Source organism: Callorhinus ursinus, unplaced genomic scaffold, assembly GCF_003265705.2.
Source record: "Callorhinus ursinus isolate GAN/ISIS: 27379988/994484 unplaced genomic scaffold, GSC_fseal_2.0 scaffold4, whole genome shotgun sequence".
Lineage (NCBI taxonomy): Eukaryota > Metazoa > Chordata > Mammalia > Carnivora > Otariidae > Callorhinus > Callorhinus ursinus.
In genome coordinates, this window is record NW_027397066.1 from 75,571,253 (window position 1) to 75,591,073 (window position 19,821).

The window sequence follows — 19,821 nt, forward strand, 5'->3', positions numbered from 1 at the left end:
TTTTGTGTGTGAAATTCTGCATGTGGAACTCACTGGGCTGTTTTCAGAATAGTTGTGCTTAATACAAAATGCTGCATGTACTCTTTTGGTTAAAAGCCAAATCTAAGATGAGATTTTATAGCCGAGGAAAAAAAGTAAATAACTGGATTTGAAAATGTTGATAGGATTTCCTGTTCTTTGATTATGTTGTGTGAAGTAAGATGAAACGTTTCTTCTGTTTACTTCTTGCTGTTTGCGGAAAGATGAACTGCCTCTTTTGTGCATTTCCTTTTCAGTATATCTTAATTCAGCATGGAATTGACTAATTTGCTATCATTTCTGTAGGTTTCTGCTATTTATTAAGTCAGGTTTAATGTTTAAGGCAATCTTAAATGTTCTGTCAGGTAACATTAAAATGCTTCCATTAAAAATGTGTTACCAGTACTCAGCAGAAGTCAGTAATATCACCTGCTTTAAAACAAGTTTGATTAGAAACTCTTCTTTTAAAAGACCCATTTAGAATTCATGACAAGCTGAAGCATCTTTATATAAACATACATCACTTCTTTGTGCGTAGACATTTTAGATTATCTAGTTTAAAATAAATTGGTTATTTCAGTTCCAATTATAGTACATTTATATCACACTTTCTAACAAACTACTAAAGAAATTTGTATATCTGAATCTGATAGTATTAATTAATCTAGATTCTCATAACAGTTATCACAAATTAAAATGCATTTTCATGAATGTGGTTTAAAATGAGCAAGATACATCTAACATTTATTGTCTAACTAATTTCACAAAAACAATTTCTAAAGTAGATTTCAATCTGATTCAGAAGTGATATATGAGATCATAAGTTAACATCTATAATATGTTTGATTAAATTAGTAAAATATTAATTTCCTGACTAATAAATATATAATAATATAATTAGGGAGTACTTTATGTATCAGTTAAAAAAAATTCTTTGTCCTTTCTCCTGCTCTTAGCTGTGGGCAGGTATTCAAAGCTATAGGAAGTAGAAAGCAAGGGTTTTAAGAGGCTGGTCAAAGTTAGTACGTTCCATGGAAATATAAAAGAGTGGTGACAAGAGAAAACTAGATTCATACAAGAAGTGCCTTCTCTAGTGAAAATTAATAATTGCCTCATCATCATGAGGCCATTTAAGGTGAAGAGGGCAAAAGTAACCTGCCACACTTGTCAGAAATAGACATAGTTTCACCCTTGCTCTATCATGTATTGACTCTAATGATGCATGTTTAATAACATGATCTGTCTTTCACTAGAAGGCTTTGGGCTTTAGTCACAAATGCATAAAATCAACAGAAATGGCATATGTAGACTGTCTGCTTCTATGTATACATATGTGTGGATGTGTATAGATCCTGTTTCTGATTTTACCTCAGAGTCGGTTAACAAGGACTGCACCCCTGTGAAGTGTATTTTGGTGTTGTCTTTTGCAGAATTATTTACCAAGCATTGGAGTAATATTGTAGATAAAAATACCTATTGGAGACAAAGAGAGGCCAACAACAACAAAAAAAAACATAAACATGTATATGTATATTTGTGTCTGTATATATAGTCTGTGTTTATCTCTCTGTGTGTATATAATACCCATATTGTATTTATATATGAAAAAAAGACATTTTAATGCCTTTTTATGTACACACTACAAAGAATATTATAGTCAAGAACCATATTATGTGTATGGGGATCTGTATATGGATATGGTTGTGTAGTCATTCCTTTATCCTGTTATTGACCCTGGGGTGTATGTCTTTTTTTGTCAGGAGGAAATTCATTTGATTCACTCAAAAAGGTAAAAAGTACATTGGCCCAGTGTTTATAATTTAAAAATAAACAGTTTAAAAATGTGTTCCTGCTTAGAACTAGCAGAATCCGAATGAATACATGTGTGGCATGTGTGGCCAGTTGGGAAAGAATCTCCCAGATTTGCAGTAAAGTCAGGATCCTCATAAAAATACTTTTACTCATGGGTATAATCCTGAAAAGCAGTATCCCATAGTGATTTAGAGCAGACTTTGGGGTCAAGGACTCTGGCCCTTGTCCATTTGGCATATTCCTTGCACTGAAAGTTAATTGTCATGACTGTATGTATATGTAGTAGTATATGTATCACATTATTTTAAGGATTGAATGAGATTCTGTAATATGGAAAAATATTAATAGAAAATGTTGGATTACAGTATTTAAAAATAAGAATACATTACTGTTTATTAAAAATTTACTATTATAGATATTATTATTAGATTTTACAAATGACAAATGTGGGGTTTAGAATTTGAATCCCCATGTTCAAGGTCATATGCTTAACAAGTGGCAGTCAAAATTTGAAATCAGTTTACTCCCAGAACTGGTGTGTTTAACCAATACCCTGTTGACAGGCAATCATTCAGATAGAAGTTAGCCACAACTCCTAAAATTATTATTTTATATGAGTCTAAAAGGCCATAATCATCCACCAGGATTTTTGTTAATTCTTCAGGAAGTATTTCTTAAATTACCTCTGCTCAGAGGTTTGTATGTGCCTAAATTTTCTATAAATGTTATTGAATTAACTACTGTAAAATATAATGAAACGCTTGTTCAAGAGAAAAAGAAAGGAAGGAAGTAAAAAGAAAAATGAAAAATAAATTCAGATCGCAGTAGAAGTCCCTGTACACTGTGTGAGTGGCTCTCAGAAAGTTTCCTGATTTTATCTCCTATTATTCAGAAAAATATTCCTCAAACTATGAATTCCTAAAGATATTATGATAAGAGACATCTAATGTATTAGCTACTTTGTTCTGCAAAAGCTTTTTGAACTTACTATATTGTCTTACCAAAGCTCTTCCTGAAATAACACTTTGATGTACTATTCATCATTACCCTTTGGAAGAAGTAATTACATTCCTGCTTAGCAATCACGCTGCTTCCAGTACAATGTGTTTCAGTAATAAATAAAGTGCATGTTTTAAGTGAAAGTATACATTTTTCAAATATATAAGTCTCTTTGGCATATTTCCAGAGAGTATGACAGAATATTTATGTTATTGTTTAATGGCAACACTCACTTCTTTCTAGGAGCAATTTTTGATGAATCTGCCAAAAAGGATGATGAGGTGTTTCGTACAGCAGTTGGTGACCTCAACCAGAATGAGGAGATTTTACAGACTGAGAAAATCACATTTTCAGTAACATTTGTTGATGGAAGCAACCCTTTTCAAGCAGTTCAAGAAGGTAAGGTCTATCAGCAGTCCAGTTTTTATTTTGTTTGTTTTTTAGTTCAATTCAGATGGCAATAGAATTAGATTTGTAAAAAGCCATCAATCTGGACATCATTTTTGCATCTTTGCTGCACTGCTTTTCTTCAACAGTGTTTTGAGGATGTTAATCCTGAATTCCACTTTTGAAAGGGCAGAGTATGGAAAGTTGTTGTTTTAATTGAAGTATATATGAAAATGAATATAAATATTTATAGGAAAAGCTTTATAACATTTTATGACTGCAGTGTAAATTCAACATTCCTTAAAACTATGACTTTCTATCTAAATGTTTAGCTTTAACTTTTTTGAGATAAGGGCCACCTTGAGTGTTGTTACAGCATGTGATGATATTTTTGGTGTATTCATGACAAATGCATAGGTAGAAAGAAAACCTGTAGGCACTACATGCAAATCAAAGATTTTACAATGGGATCCTAACATAATGTGCCAAATATTAAAGCATTTGCCTCCATTCTCTCTTTATACTTGAGTGAATTAACATTTTTCATAGGTACAAATCGTATAAATACAAATATTTTTTATTATGCTGGAATGATCATCTGTATGAATGAAGGTTTTGATTGAAAGATTTAAGGGTAATAGAATTTTATTTTCGATACTATTATTCTAATGAAATAGCCTTTTGATTGGCAAAGCACTCATTGTTCATGAAACTATTTTCTGCTAATCTAGTTTATGTTTTATTATGATAATATATTTAGACTAAAGATACCAATACAAAATTTAGTCAAATGAAGCACTTGTTTCATCAAAAAGCTTAAAGAGGATTTGGCAGAATAAAAGATGGACAAGATATTAAAAGTACTAAAGATTGGCGGGAAACTTTTAAAGACAAATATTGAAAGGGTAAGGAAAGTAAATATAAATGTTTTTGAAAATATAAAGATGAAAATCTTTTCATCTAATGTTGTATCTGCATGATGTACAGGTAACCTTTATTGGAATATGCTTTTGACCAGTAGCATTGGCTACCATTGAAACTTATTTATGCTTACTTGTGTCAGTAAGAGAACAAGTAGAATGATTAGTGATCTAATGGATTTTCCTTCTTAATAATTCGATGGACTGAAGAAATATTATTTTAATGAAATGAATAGAAGTGTTTTAGTAAAAGATGCTTTTGCAAAGAATATGGTGCTTAGATTGGTAGAGAATTTTAATGCTAGTAAGTACATATCAATTTAAAAAGTTTAATAAAAACATCTACTTATTTATATTTTAAAATCAGAATTGTTATGGGAATTTGGGATTCACAAAAATATATATGTTGGTAAATGTATATTGAAACATTTAAAAACTGTCTAAATTAATATTATAATTCATAAAGCAATATGCAAAATAATAAAGTACAATTTGAGGAAAGCCCAATAATGTAAAAGAATATTACTCATTCAACTCTTAGTTTTAATGACTGGAATGAGAGCAGGAAAAAAATGCGGACAGATTTATTTTTGTGTTTTTCCTCTGATTACATATTAATAATTGTAAATTAACTTTGAAGACATGCTAAAATACCCATTCCTTTTAAAAATGTACTTTGAGAAGTATGGAGATAAAGAAATGAAGACAACACAATGAGTAGAGGGGAATAACAAAGTCTGAAAAATATGTTCCTCACACTTTCTTTAGACTACAATTTGAAAAGCAAAGACAATTTTTAAAATACCACAATTAATCTGTTCACATATTGCTTTGTGTAGCCATTCTGCTGCCAGCTCAATTCTGGGAGCAAAAATCTCTCTCAAAAAGAACTACTGTGACTTGAAAGAATTTGTGGCACTGAAAGCAAATTGAGACAGGAAATAAATTTTAACTTTCAGAGACAGAGACCACTAGATATTTGTCAAGAAAGAACAAAGAGCTTGACAGTTTGCGTGATGGTTTCTGATACTAACAGGATGTTCTGGACCAGTTATTTTGATGGTCTGCTCTGGGTAATGAACCTGAAATAAGTTCTAGGAAGCTCTGGAGCTAATTTGTTTCCACATTCAAAATGAAGAAAGATCTTGGCTAATTTTAGAAATAAAAATAATTCTTTCTAGAGCTTGGTCTGTAATTGATTGGTTTAAAAAAAAAGAGGAAAATATTCAACTGAAAAAGAACAAGAAATAATTCGGTTATTTTCTTAAATGTTCTGAGAAAGTAATTTAGGAGAAAACCTCAGTTGTGCCATCAAGGATGGCCAGTTTTTCTATGATCCTATCTTTGCTGCAATACTATTAAAATCTGTAACCCAGAGGGTCTTAAATCAGCTTATTTGTTTTTTACATTCTAAAGAAGGACAAAAGATTCAATGATATAGTTATTACTGATCATTTACACATTAGCATTCCTGATGAACCTCTAAAAAATTCATGGTTTTGAGTTCTGTTTTTTTGTTTGTTTGAATTTGAAAGTCTGATCCTTGAACAAACAGCATCATCAATGATATAAGTATTTGGTAATAATAAATAAGATATCTAATAATCTAAAATCCTCAATATGTTTTATTGTTAGAATTTCTTCCAACCATCCACATTTAAGAGATTATTTTTATTTTTACAAATTTAATTTTTTTGTTTACTTTATCTTTCAACTATCAGCATTAAGGATTTAAAGATAAACAGCCTATCAACCCTTAAATAGTATTAGAATATTGGTGGTATTAAAATGCTCCTTTGTAGCTTTGGTTACAGTAAGTTTTTGCATAGTAATTATTTTTAATAATAAATATTTAATAATTAGATTCTAGAAGAATATATTTTGGTTATAACACAGGATCAATATTCATTTCTTGAGATCAATGATTATATCTATTATCTTTATCATTACCCTGTAACATTAATCTCAGTACTTTTAGGTGAATGCACAGTAGAAAATAAATTCCCGTTTTTAGAAAAATAATCTGGAATTAAACAACCTATTTTAGTAATTATTTTTCCTTTCTTTTGAATATATTTGTTGATAAGCTCTTATTCATCTTTGAGTTGTGGAATGTTAACTAGGGGCAAATAATTTTTCATACCTTAACTCAGGATTATTTTTGTCACTTCTTGGGCAGGCAGTAAGTAGACTATTTTGGTAGCTGGGATAAAGCTTACTCCCGAAGATATACAAAAGAAAAAAACCGTATGTACATGAGAGAGAACACACAATGCATTCTAGGACTTCAGTAAGTACTCTGGAGAATAGAAAATTATAGCAGATTTTATATGTTTTGATAGGTACCATTAATGTTCATGGGTTTTAGATAGCATGGAATAGTAAAAATCTTCCAATCTAGTTGATGAACACCAGTTCATTACATAAATCACTCTTCTTTCATCCTTGGTTTTCTTATCTATAAATAATGAAAAAATCAAACATGATGTATTTTTAAGATCGGTTTCATCTCTATAGATTAAATGTTTCATGACTCTGTAGAACACATTTCCAGATTTAGAAATTTAGGATTATAGAAATGATAATTATTTACTTTCTCTTTAGAGATGGCTGAACTTGGTGAAATTGCCTCCTAGTTTTCTAGAAATTGGCCTACTTCAAGGTAAATTAAAAGGATATATGATACCTGTCCTTCGTTCTGCTATCTCATCCAAGTATTCACCGCAACCTAAAGAACTCATTACTACCACCACAATCCAGAAAGAGTCTTTTGCAGATTCATTTGACTGGATCAGTACACCTGTTGCTAGATTACTCTCCTTAATCCTCTCTTAGAATTGTTGTCTCTGTGTCATCCATCAACAGGATAAAACATAGATGTACAAATATGTGGTGTGAAACCACACACTGGTTTTCTCTACTGAAAGCAATAGCAAGTGTTTATATTGTTGGCTTCTAGTTGAGACTAACACCACTTTGGTCCATGAAAGGTGGGGATTTATAAGAAAACAAGGTCAGCGGAAAGTAAGGGGAGTGCATTTGTAGAAATGTTCACATAAGAGGTTGCATGCAGAAATAAGGATTCACGTATGTCTCTTGCATCCGTTGTATATATCAGGAAGGCTATAGAGCACCATGTGTTGATACTGAACGGCAAGATTCAGTTAGAACCTTTTGACATATTTGCTCTTATTAGAAAAACACCTAAAAATGAAATGCATAGTGAGAAAAGTTTAAGGGCAGAATTATGCTATAGAGTCACAAATGATTCTATTTGAAAGAAAAAGGGACACCTATCATAATTATTCTTATTTATGCTTTATCACAAACCATTATAAATAGTATAGTTATAAAAGCTGTTTTTAATTTAAAAAACAGTCATGGTTAAGATTGTTCATCATCTGAGTTTCAGCCTGGTCCACCTTCACATTACTCCTTTGTATATCCAACATGAATATTGATTGCTCCCAAAAAGTCTTTTGTAAAAAATAAACACTGCCTTCGACTCAGGTCATGATCCTGGAGTCTCGGGATTGAGTCCCGGATCGGACTCCCTGCTCCACGAAAAATCTGCTTCTCCCTCAAACCCTCCCCCCTCTCATGTACTCTCTCTCTCTCTCTCATTCTCACTCTCTCAAAATAAATAAATAAATCTTTTAGAAAAACATATTATTTTAATACAGTGATGGTTTCCATTAGATTTGCCTGATATATCTTCCAAAATAAAATTAAGTGTAAAACAATGTGGCTGCTTTTATTTATAGTTTATGGAATTAGTCTTATTTCTTTATAGTTATGTATAAAAGACACATGCATCGATATCATGTGTGTAAAAGGGATACCAGGAAAACAGTGGGGCCAAAAAAGTGTGTAAGAAAATCTAACTAGGAAAAGGCACTTCTCTAAAACCCATCACCATTCTCTGTGAATATTTCTGGTGCCATAGGCTAAATCTGAGTAGTCTTGTTCAAAGAGTATGTTAATGTAAAAGAATGATTTATGTGGCTGCTCTGTTTGATGCTTTCTTCTAGGGCTTAGTCTCATAATTTATATTCCTCTCAGCTTTAATAGGACATCTTTACTATGATAAAAAAAATCTGCTAATTCAGAAATGTTTAGATTGGATTCTGCAACTTTCTTAGGATAGGACTGCAGTATGTATGCCTCATCAGCTGGTTTTCTTGGACCAAGTTTGATAGCATCAATTCCAGCGTATTTTCTGAATTGCCCAACAATAAACTGAACTTGAGGATTGGTGGGTACAGGGGGCCAAGAAATAAAAACTGAACATCATTCAGGTATAATTCTGCTCATTCAGGCATTTATTTATTCATTTTTTCATTCCACTTTTCCTTCTGACATCAAAGCAAGTCTTGTGTGTTGAATCCCGGTCTCTAGGCTCAGGGCTCAGTGTAACTGGTGCCCAGCCGTTTGTGCAAAGGGGTGGAAGGAAGAGATGCTGCCACTGACTGGTCATCTCCAAACATCCACACATTAGGAGGGATATTGGATGTCCATTCAGTGGCTATCTGGACCATCTGCTTCCCTCCACGAGTCTGGGATATTTAGCAATCCACTGCCAAGCCCGGGATCACTTTTCCTTTCTACTTGCCATATTCTAAGGATTGGCCAAAAAGATCTGGAATTAGAATCTTCCTATAGTGTCATTTTTAGTACCCACCATCAATGTAGTATTAAAGTATAAAGAATTCTGTATCTGTTAGGGACAATACCAGCATGCATTCTTTTAAGCATCTCACAGTAACCCTTTTCACTGAAGAATTGCCTGTCAAGAAGAATTAAAATAGGATATGTTTGGAATCGAATTTCAAGAGTACTCAGTCAAATCAATCTATCCAAGTACTTTTTAAATGCCTAGTACTGTTCCAAGATTGGGTCAGCCATAATAGGAGATTACAAAGGAAATAGAGAACACAGCGTTATGACTGCAGGAAGTTTTATTTAAAAATGTACTTGGGAAAGGCTGGGAGTTTTTAGAGCATGAACAGTCATTATGCCTTCTACCTGTAACTTATGTTTTGATTATGTTAATTATAAAAAGGAACAAGACATTTTACCTTTTAAAACATATTTACTTTTCAGAAAAGAGAGGGAATATCTTTCTTAAGGAAATTCATTGTTTTTTAACTTAATGTTAATGAAGATACAAAGTGTATGACTTAAATTTTGTTTTCTGTGATTTACTGTTGTTCTCCTCTATTGGTAAGCCTTTCCCTTATCTCATTTGATATTATGCTCTTAAAGTAACAGGTCTCTAATACTGTGGATAGATTGAAATTCAGATGTTTATAGACCTCTATATCATATTTTTACAGCCTTTTTGCTTTGAAGTCATTTATCTCCATATCTATAATTGTGTACTGTTGTATAAGTTACCTCATAAAATATATATTTTAGCAATATGTGATGCTCTGGATCATGTTTTATTTAGAAGAATCTTTAACAGCTTTCTATGAAAGCTGTGTTTAGCAGAAGTAAAGATTTATTCTTTTTGTTGTTGACTAAGTGTTCTTTCTTCCTACCAAATATTTTTCATACAGTAATAGCAGACCACTTTCTTCTCTTTCAGCCTTCTCAGCATACTTATGGCAGCATAATTCAGTTTTTAATCGGCCTTTTATGATACTGACTTGATAAAAGATTCACCTATCTGTCTTAAAGTAACTCTGAGTATATCGTTTATTAGATTAAAAACCACACTTATCTACATCCTATAGTTGTTATGAGAGACCATTGTGTAGTCATAAAAATAGTTTAAGTTCACATTAAAGATGACTTTACTGTATTCAGAATTTTAAAACTATTACCAGTATTACTGATACCAGTGTTTCAAATGATACAGTCTATTGCCTAAATTTAGAACAAAAAAGGCCGGATTTTTAATTATTTTAATATTTAACACCTATTTTTCCATGCCCTTGGCAAGTGTTGTGTGAGGTTTATGGGAACCGTACTATGTGTGGTCTTTTAGTACTCATGCAATATTTTGTTGAATTACCTTGTAATTTTCAAAAGAATTATCACTGAAACACTCCTTTTAAAAGGAACACACACAAAGCCAATGTACACTAGGAAATTGCATATTCTGGGAAGAGAATGAATCAGCAAGTACTTTTTGGGTGCCTGTAAGCATTTAGCCTTGAGCTATTCCTCAGCATAAGGCTGTGCTCTCCACTGGCTGCCCTATAGTCTTCCATGGTTACATTGACCTTTATTACCATGTGTTAGGTCTTGACCTGTATGATTCCTTTTCCTTTTGCCTTGCCACTATAGTGCTCTTTTTAAACTCCTCATTCAACTCCCTTTTATTCCTTGATTCTCAATATTCTACTGTATGCACTCAGCGTATCTACATTTCACTGTGTATATATCTTAAATTTGATGCCATTTATTCTGCTTGGGGAAAAAAAACATGGAAATTAAGTGCATGGGTCATGGAATTAAATAAATCTGTTTTTATACAAATTGTGCTTCATTTCTTGTTACCTTTGGGATCTTAAGCATACCTAATGTGTCTGAGCTTCAGTTTCTTCATATATGGGATTGGGCTAAATACATACTCCATGGGATTACTCTGATTATGTGATTATTATATGTTGATTTTAGGGGTTGTAATTATGGTACGTAGGTTTCTCTACTAATCTAAATATGTATGTTAACAATAGTGGAGTACATGATTATTTAGTACCATTGCATGTGTATGTCAGTAAATTTCTATTGCTCTCTGACCTTACCTTCCCAAACATCCTCTACCATATGTATTGGTGGTTCCCATGGATACCATAATCAGAAGAGCCTTATTATCTGTCTGGTGAACATCTTTTTTTTCTCCCCCAACTGAGCCTTTTCTTATCAAGATCCTGAATGCTGGGGTTGTAAAAATATAGAAATTAAATTCTTCTGCTTTTTTTCTCTCTTCCTGGACTAGTTCTGCTAGTCAGCAGAGGAAGATGAGAATTATATTTGTAGTGTAATTTATTTGGCAAATAGTAGTGATGTTGCAACACGTGTACTTAGGGTTCGGAGGATTTAAAATACCTTGTTACCATTTCTGGGAAGTAGAGAAAGCCTGTGGAGACCAAATTAAAGCTTTCTGATGATTTGTGTGTGCTTAATACAATCAGTGAACTAAATAAGGCACTGAGTCATAACTAAATGGGATTCAGTTGTAGAGAGGTATAATGTTGTAGAAGAGCAATATATGTGAAGGTCAGATATAGACATGAATTCAAGGAAAGCTTTATGCTTTGAGAGATGCATCATCTCTGGTATTTTGAGTTTATTTCTGAAATGATTGTTTAAAAGGTTATCTTTCTATGTTCTCCACATTTTCATTTCAACTATACATGGGCAAATATTAACTCTAAAAACTTGGTCATTGGTTTCTTTGAATTCTCAGTACCATTATTCTTCAATAATACATGATATCACGTTGTTTCTTAGGAATTCATGCATCATTTCAAGACATATTTGCCTTTTGGTCTTTGATAGAATGATACAATATGATGGTAAGATTGGCTAAGCTCATTCCATAAAATATATTTCAAACATAGAAAAACTTAAAACATAGAAAACATAAAAAAGACTTAACCTGTCTACTATAAATGAGAAATATGTTCCAAAGTGGACAATGTTTTCTTAAAATATATTTTTTGAGGAAAAATGAAAAATGTTATGTAAACAAAGTCAAAAACAATACTATTACAGAGACTGTTTTTGAATAGAATGACTTTAAGTATTCAATAATAATTTTTGTACTTTGCTTTTAAATTAACACTTATAAAAGATAATACTTTGAGACAGTCCTGAGTGCTTATTCGTATTATTAAAATTGACAAGATGTAGAGAACTTAGGTGATAGAAAGTAACTAGGGGATTAAAAAAATAAAGACACGTTCTTACTGGTGAAAGAATAAGAAACTAGCTTATCAGCTTCATTCTACCTTCTTCCAAATCCTGTTTTCATTCTCTTACATTGATTTGTCAATAATCTTTATTATTTGGAATTAGTGATTTCATCTTTTTATTGTTTTGAATTTTTAAGTGATTTGCCCCATTTAAAGGAGATTTCTCTCCATATTAACCTTCTATAACCTATTAACTACTATATATATATATATATATATATATACAAACACACACACATACATATACATATGAGTATATTAAACATATGCACTGTATGCCATATCTATATATCCCATCTATATATGACATATACACTATATATAGTAAATTTACCAGAATCTTTGTTCTTTGGGTCATTCTTTCAATATTGATTCATGTCTTTCAAGGGGCATTTTTTTTATTTTAAATTTTTATATACTATGTTTGTTAAAATGGAACAGGGAAGGTTTGATGTCAGGCCACCATCATTCATTATCCCAAACTTCATGCCAGGGCTCCCTGAGAGCACAGAATGGATCACTAGTTTATACTTTTTTTCTTTGGAAATTGGTTAAAGTTTGAATATGGGAAGGGCTGACCAACTGTCAAAAACTATGAATTACTAAGTACAATTCATTATTCTTTCAAAAATTAAAATCATAATTGTTCACTTATGCATAAGATGGTTTAACATATTGATTGTGCACTGGGTTAGGAGTTTATACAAACAAATACAACAAATTTAACTGAGCCACCCAAGGAATTTATAATCTAATAAGAAAGATATACAAAAAGAGCTAAGCAAGCAAATAAATTATTTTTAGTGGAAAAGAGTGATATAAAGTAAAGTAGATAATATGATAGAAAATAACAGATAGGGTATGTGTTTCTGTGTGTGTATGTGTGTGTGTGTGTGTGTGATTTAAAACCAGGAGTTTATTTTTGATAGATTATGGAAGATACAAAAAAGTAACATTTAAGTCAAGATTTGAGGTTGCAGAGTAGCCAGCAATGCAAAGAGGAAATAGCATTCCTGGCTATTGCATACGGGAAAACCATTTGGAGGCATGGGCTTTCTGTGTTTGAGGCATGAGATTATTTTTTAATTCTCTAGTTTTTAATCTGTTGCTTAACTACAAATGTTTATTTTCATCATCAGAGTCATTATTTGCTGGGTAACACTACTACTCATGAGTTTTTTACCCAAAGCTACTGTAGTTTTTCCCTTTAGAAATGAAGGATGTTCCCAAGGAAAGACTGTTGTATCTTGAAGATTCATTGACATCTGGGTATGAAGATGTCATTCTTGGATCTTTCTTGGATTTGAAATTCACATTTCTGTAATTCTAATTTAACTGACAACATTTGGGCCTTTCATGTAAATGTTATTCTAAGGAAAATGAAATTAAATGAAACAAATTAAAGAAAGAATTTTACTCAGTTTTCCTCATCTTGTAATAGAGAGTAATGTGGGGAGATATATTAATATCTAAAACTTGGAAAGAATCATTTTGTGGCTTTTATATTTGCTGTACATTCTGGCAAAAGAGCCTCCTTTGAAAAGTCCCCTAATGACCAGTAACATTTCCTTACTGTATCCCATAAACTGTTAAAAGTGCTGCTTTTTTTCCCCTAATCTTTATATTGCCTTGTAAACTATGAAGTAGTTCTGATTCTTACTAGCATTTACCAATGAGGAAACTGAGATGCAGCTACATTGGGTAACTTGTCATACCTGAAACCTTTAGAATAGTGCCTGGAACACCCTGGTTTCTGTTAAAGTCTTCTATTTGGGAGTTTCATGTTATCAGTGGGAGGGAGAATGAGGTCAAAGTATTTGTTTTCTGTTTCCTGTTTGAGATCACCTTGGGTTGGCTGTGTACCTTAAACAAAAGTCATGCTTTTCTAAAGGCAGTCTGCTCTACATCACTCTCATTCAGAAACCCCCAAATTCCTCTCCTTTCTACCCTTTTGGAGCAGGGCTGGTTACCACTTCACTGCTACTAGCTCTGAACTCTTGTACTAGCCCTCATTTTCCTGCTACACTCCACCCACACCTGTGTCATTCACTCTTTCAAAAAATAAACCCTTCTCAAATTATCCTATTTCAAGTGTGCCCTCTTTTTTGACTGGGATTTTAACTGCTATCATTATTAACCACTACACTGTGTACTGCCTGTGCAGAAAAGCTAATCTTAGCTCATTCTTAATGATTTGATGATTTGTCCAGTCCAATCAGGAAGTGCTATGATCTGCTGGAATGTATTACTCAGACTTAATGCTATACATCATATCACAAAACTTAGAACTCGTCACACAGACCTTTAACTTCTGTCCTTTATGAGCTAAAATTTTTATGTCCATAGGTGTTTTAACAGTACAACAAAGGCTGACTTGATGTTAGGGATGTTCAGTAGCAATGTCCCTTCAGAAAGGCACTAGGTTTGACCAGAAATAGGACTGATATCTAAATATCCACCCCACCGCATAGTGGAGTGACTGCTCTTTAAGGAAACATGATTATTTTAACTTAAAACGATATGGCAAATGGAGCCAATTTTATGAAACTAATGTTCCAGTTATATATATTAAAATGTCTCTGTTTGAAAATCCTCTACTATGATTAAGGGAGTTGATGAATCTGTTGTTTACAAATTCTTGATTATCTTATTCCATTTTCTATAAGGAAATTTTCCTTTCTTTTATTCTATTCTTTGCTTTATTGTGAAATCTAGACTCCTTATTAAGTTGCTGGGAAAAACAAAGCAAAACGTAATTTATTGTTGGACAAATTGCACAGCCAAGGATTTTTGTTATCTAGTAACTTATAAAGAGTAATAAGGGGAAACTAACAAGTTCCAAAAGAACTGTTTTGCATGTTATCCCTTTTGATTTTCCAGACTTACGGTTTCATAGATACTAATAAATAGTAAGTGGTCAAATAGCAAGCCTCAGAACAGAAAGAAAAGTAGGAAAGGTTCACAGAACCATGACCAGCATTATAAGATCTTTGATCCCTTCATCCATCTAACATTATTCAGCATTCTAGTACATGATACTGAAGTGGAATTAGTGAAGAATGTAGAGGTAACTTAGGAGCATTCTGAATTCTCAAGGAGCTTTAAACTACTAAGGAAGATTAAAAATATGTCCATAGATAACATAATTACCAGGTAGTAGTTCCATACAAAATAGCAAGTTCAGTAGAAAATGAGATGATTTATAACCAGAGATGGTGAATTGAAGAAGGTAAAGAAAAATAAAGGAGAAAAATAGTAAGCCATGTTTTCTGCTCTGAAAAGAGAAAAATATCTAATCAAAGAAGCAGGCATGTTCAAAAATACATCTTTGTGCCTGTGAACAATGTGATCTGGGAGTGGGGTGCACTGGAAATGGAAACATCAGGCTAAAAGGACAGAAATGTTAACTTTTCTGTCAAAGTTGTTATCCCGTTATCCTGTTCCCAGCTTCAAGGTCACCTCTTTCTAAAACCAGTGGTAGAATAGTGGACTCAGCATGGAGAAAATCATTACTCAGCAAGTAAAATTAAACTCTAATAAGGACATAAATAAAGACATTAGGCTTCATATAGTGACATCCTAGAATTTCTTTTAAAATGCAGCATAAGGTGGTATCTCATTGAGGTTTTGATTTGGATTTCCCTGATGCTGAGCGATGTTGAGCACTTTTTCATGTGTCTGTTGGCCATTTGGATGTCTTTGGAAAAATGTCTGTTCATGTCTTCTGCCCATTTCTTGATTGGATTATTTGTTCTTTTTTTTTTTGCTCTTTTTTTTAAAATTTTTTATTGTTATGTTAATCACCATATATTACATAATTTGTTTTGGTGTAGTGTTCCATGATTCATTGTTTGTTCATAACACCCAGTGCTCCATGCAGAATGTTCCCTCTTTAATACCCATCACCAGGCTAACCCATCCCCCTACCCCCCTCCCCTCTAGAAACCTCAGTTTGTTTTTCAGAGTCCATCATCTCTCCTGGTTCGTCTCCCCCTCTGACTTATTCCCCTTCATTCTTCCTATCCTGCTATCTTCTTCTTTTTCTTTTTTCTTAAAATATGTTGCGTTATTTGTTTCAGAAGTACAGATCTGTAATTCAACAGTCTTACACAATTCACCGCGCTCACCGTAGCACATATCTTCCCCAATGTCTATCACCCAGCCACCCCATCCCTCCCACCCACGACCACTCCAGCAACCCTCAGTTTGTTCCTGAGATTAAGAATTCCTCATATCAGTGAGGTCATATGATACATGTCTTTCTCTGATTGACTTATTTCACTGAGCATAACACCCTCCAGTTCCATCCACGTCGTTGCAAATGGCAAGATCTCATTCCTTTTGATGGCTGCATAATATTCCATTGTGTATATATACCACATCTTTTTTATCCATTCATCTGTCGATGGACATCTTAGCTCTTTCCACAGTTTGGCTATTGTGGACATTGCTGCTATAAACATTGGGGTGCACGTACCCCTTCGGGTCCCTACATTTGTATCTTTGGGGTAAATACCCAGTAGTGCAATTGCTGGATTGAATGGTAGCTCTAATTTCAACTGTTTGAGGAACCTCCATACTGTTTTTCAGAGGGGTTGCACCAGCTTGCATTCCCACCAACAGTGTAGGAGGGTTCCCCTTTCTCCACATCCCCGCCAACATCTATCGTTCCCTGACTTGTTAATTTTAGCCATTCTGACTGGTGTGAGGTGGTATCTCATTGAGGTTTAGATTTGGATTTCCCTGATGCTGAGCGATGTTGAGCACTTTTTCATGTGCCTGTTGGCCATTTGGATGTCTTCTTTGGAGAAATGTCTGTTCATGTCTTCTGCCCATTTCTTGATTGGATTATTTGTTCTTTGGGTGTTGAGTTTGATAAGTCCTTTATAGATTTTGGATACTAGCCCTTTATCTGATATGTCATTTGCAAATATTTTCTCCCATTCTGTCGGTTGTCTTTTGGTTTTGTGGACTGTTTCTTTTGCTGTGCAAAAGCTTTTTATCTTGATGAAATCCCAATAGTTCATTTTTGCCCTTGCTTCCCTTGCCTTTGGCGATGTTTCTAGGAAGAAGTTGCTGCGGCTGAGGTCGAAGAGGTTGCTGCCTGTGTTCTCCTTTAGGATTTTAATGGACTCCTGTCTTACATTGAGGTCTTTCAACCATTTGGAGTCTATTTTTGTGTGTGGTGTAAGGAAATGGTCCAGTTTTATTCTTCTGCATGTGGCTGTCCAATTTTCCCAACACGATTTGTTGAAGAGACTGTCTTTTTTCCATTGGACATACTTTCCTGCTTTGTCAAAGATGAGTTGACCATAGAGTTGAGGGTCCATTTCTGGCTCTCTATTCTGTTCCATTGATCTATGTGTCTGTTTTTGTGCCATTACCATACTGTCTTGATGATGACAGCTTTGTAATAGAGCTGGAAGTCCGGAATTGTGATGCTGCCAGATTTGCTTTGCTTTTTCAATGTTCCTCTGGCTATTCGGGGTCTCTGCTGGTGCCATACACATTTTAGGATTATTTGTTCCATTTCTTTGAAAAAAGTGGATGGGGATTGCATTGAATGTGTAGATTGCTCTAGGTAGCATTGACATCTTCACAATGTTTGTTCTTCCAATCCATGAGCATGGAATGTTTTTCCATTTCTTTGTGTCTTCCTCAATTTCTTTCATGAGTATTTTATAATTTTCTGAGTATAGATTCTTTGCCTCTTTGGTTAGATTTATTCGTAGGTATCTTACGGTTTTGGGTGCAGTTGTAAATGGGATTGATTCCTTAATCTGTCTCTCTTCTGTCTTGTTGTTGGTGTATAGGAATGCCACTGATTTCTGTGCATTGATTTTACATCCTGCCACTCTATCTCACACCAGTCAGAATGACTAAAATTAACAAGTCAGGAAACGACAGATGTTGGTGGGGATGTGGAGAAAGGGGAACTCTCCTACACTGTTGGTGAGAATGCAACCTGGTGCAACCACTCTGGAAAACAGTATGGAAGTTCCTCAAAAAGTTGAAAATAGAGCTACCATACGATCCAGCAATTGCACTACTGGGTATTTACCCCAAAGATACAAATGTAGGGATCCGAAAGGGCACGTGCACCCCAATGTTTACGGCAGCAATGTGCACAATAGCCAAACTGTGGAAAGAGCCAAGATGTCCATCGACAGATGAATGGATAAAGAAGATGTGGTATATACACACAACCGGATATTATACAGCCATCAAAAGGAATGAGATCTTGCCATTTGCAACGACATGGATGGAACTGGAGGGTGTTATGCTGAGAGAAAGAAGTCAATCAGAGAAAGACATGTATCATATGACCTCACTGATGCGAGGAATTCTTAATCTCAGGAAACAAACTGAGGGTTGCTGGAGTGGTGGGGGGGTGATAGACATTGGGGTGGGTATGTGCTATGGTGAGTGCTGTGAATTGTGCAAGACTGTTGAATCACAGATATGTACCTCTGAAAGAAATAATGCAATATATGTTAAGATTAAAAAAAAAAGAAGAAGAAGATAGCAGGAGGGGAAGAATGAAGGGGAGTAAATCGGAGGGGGAGACGAACCATGAGAGACGATGGACTCTGAAAAACAAACTGAGGGTTCTAGAGGGGAGGGGGGGTTAGCCTGGTGATGGGTATTAGGGAGGGAACGTTCTGCGTGGAGCACTGGGTGTTATGCTCAAACAATGAATCATGGAACACTACATCAAAAACTAATGATGTAATGTATGGTGATTAACATAACAATAAAAAATTTAAAGAAAAAAATGTGGGCAGAGGGGCTGCCTCGGTGGCTCAGTCGTTAAGTGGCTGCCTTCTGCTCAGGTCATGATCCCAGGGTCCTGGGATCGAGCCCCGCATTGGGGTCCCTGCTCCATGGGAAGCCTGCTTCCCCCTCTCCCATTCCCCCTGCTTGTGTTCCCTCTCTTGCTGTGTCTCTCTCTGTCAAATAAATAAATAAAATCTTAAAATAAAATAAAATAAAAGGCAGCATAAGTACTGAAAATGATTTGAGCTCAAAGATGCTTCTTCAGAGGCATAAAACCTCACTGTTTTAAGAGCAAGTGGTATTTTAAAAATAATTATTTCACATCTACAGAAGAGTAATTGCTTTTCACTTTAAAGAAGAGATAAGCACCCAAGTATTATAATATAAAAAAAATGTTATGCATGTGCATTAACTCGTGCCCTCAAAGGATTTTTACTATACGTTTAACATTGTGTGCAATAACTTTGTTTCTTGGCACTGTGCTCTTACATGAAAACATTGATTGTTTCCTAAGTGAGTTGGACAGAAGTAGGTAAAGAATAATATGTGTTGAAGTTCTTTTATATGCACAGTCTGTGATTATGATCTTTTTATTTGCTTTAAATGAGATAGTTAATGTTTTAAGTTTAAAGCATTTTTTTTTGGTTAGATTATTCACAAGTGGCCAGTGAAGCTTGTTTATCTGAATAAAAAAGTGCTCTGCAATCTGTGCAAATCAGCATCCATTGTTTGTTAATTATTCATTTATTCTTTCATCTATGTAGATATCGGGAGCTTATAATTTGCAAAATACTAAAATAAGTATTGAAAGAGATACCAAGATGCATCAGTGTGGTTTCTAGCTTCAAGAATCTTATGTTTAGCAAGTAACAGATGTAAATAACATTAACATGGGTATAAACATCATGATATAAAGTACAATAAATTATAAAATCCTCAATTATCAGTAAACGTGAAGCTGTTAAAGGATTTTGAGGAGT

The 19,821-nt window shown here is 33.9% G+C and overlaps 1 protein-coding gene across 5 annotated transcripts in view; it reads left to right on the forward strand.

Moving 5' to 3' along the window:
* GRID2 (glutamate ionotropic receptor delta type subunit 2) overlaps nt 1-19,821 on the forward strand; it is a 1,442,323-nt gene that overhangs the window by 273,172 nt on the left and 1,149,330 nt on the right. For all 5 annotated transcript variants that reach the window (XM_073891966.1, XM_073891967.1, XM_025873456.2 and 2 more), the window contains exon 2: nt 3,073-3,228. In XM_073891966.1, the coding sequence (XP_073748067.1) occupies nt 3,073-3,228 (156 nt within the window). The remainder of the gene's footprint in view (nt 1-3,072; nt 3,229-19,821) is intronic.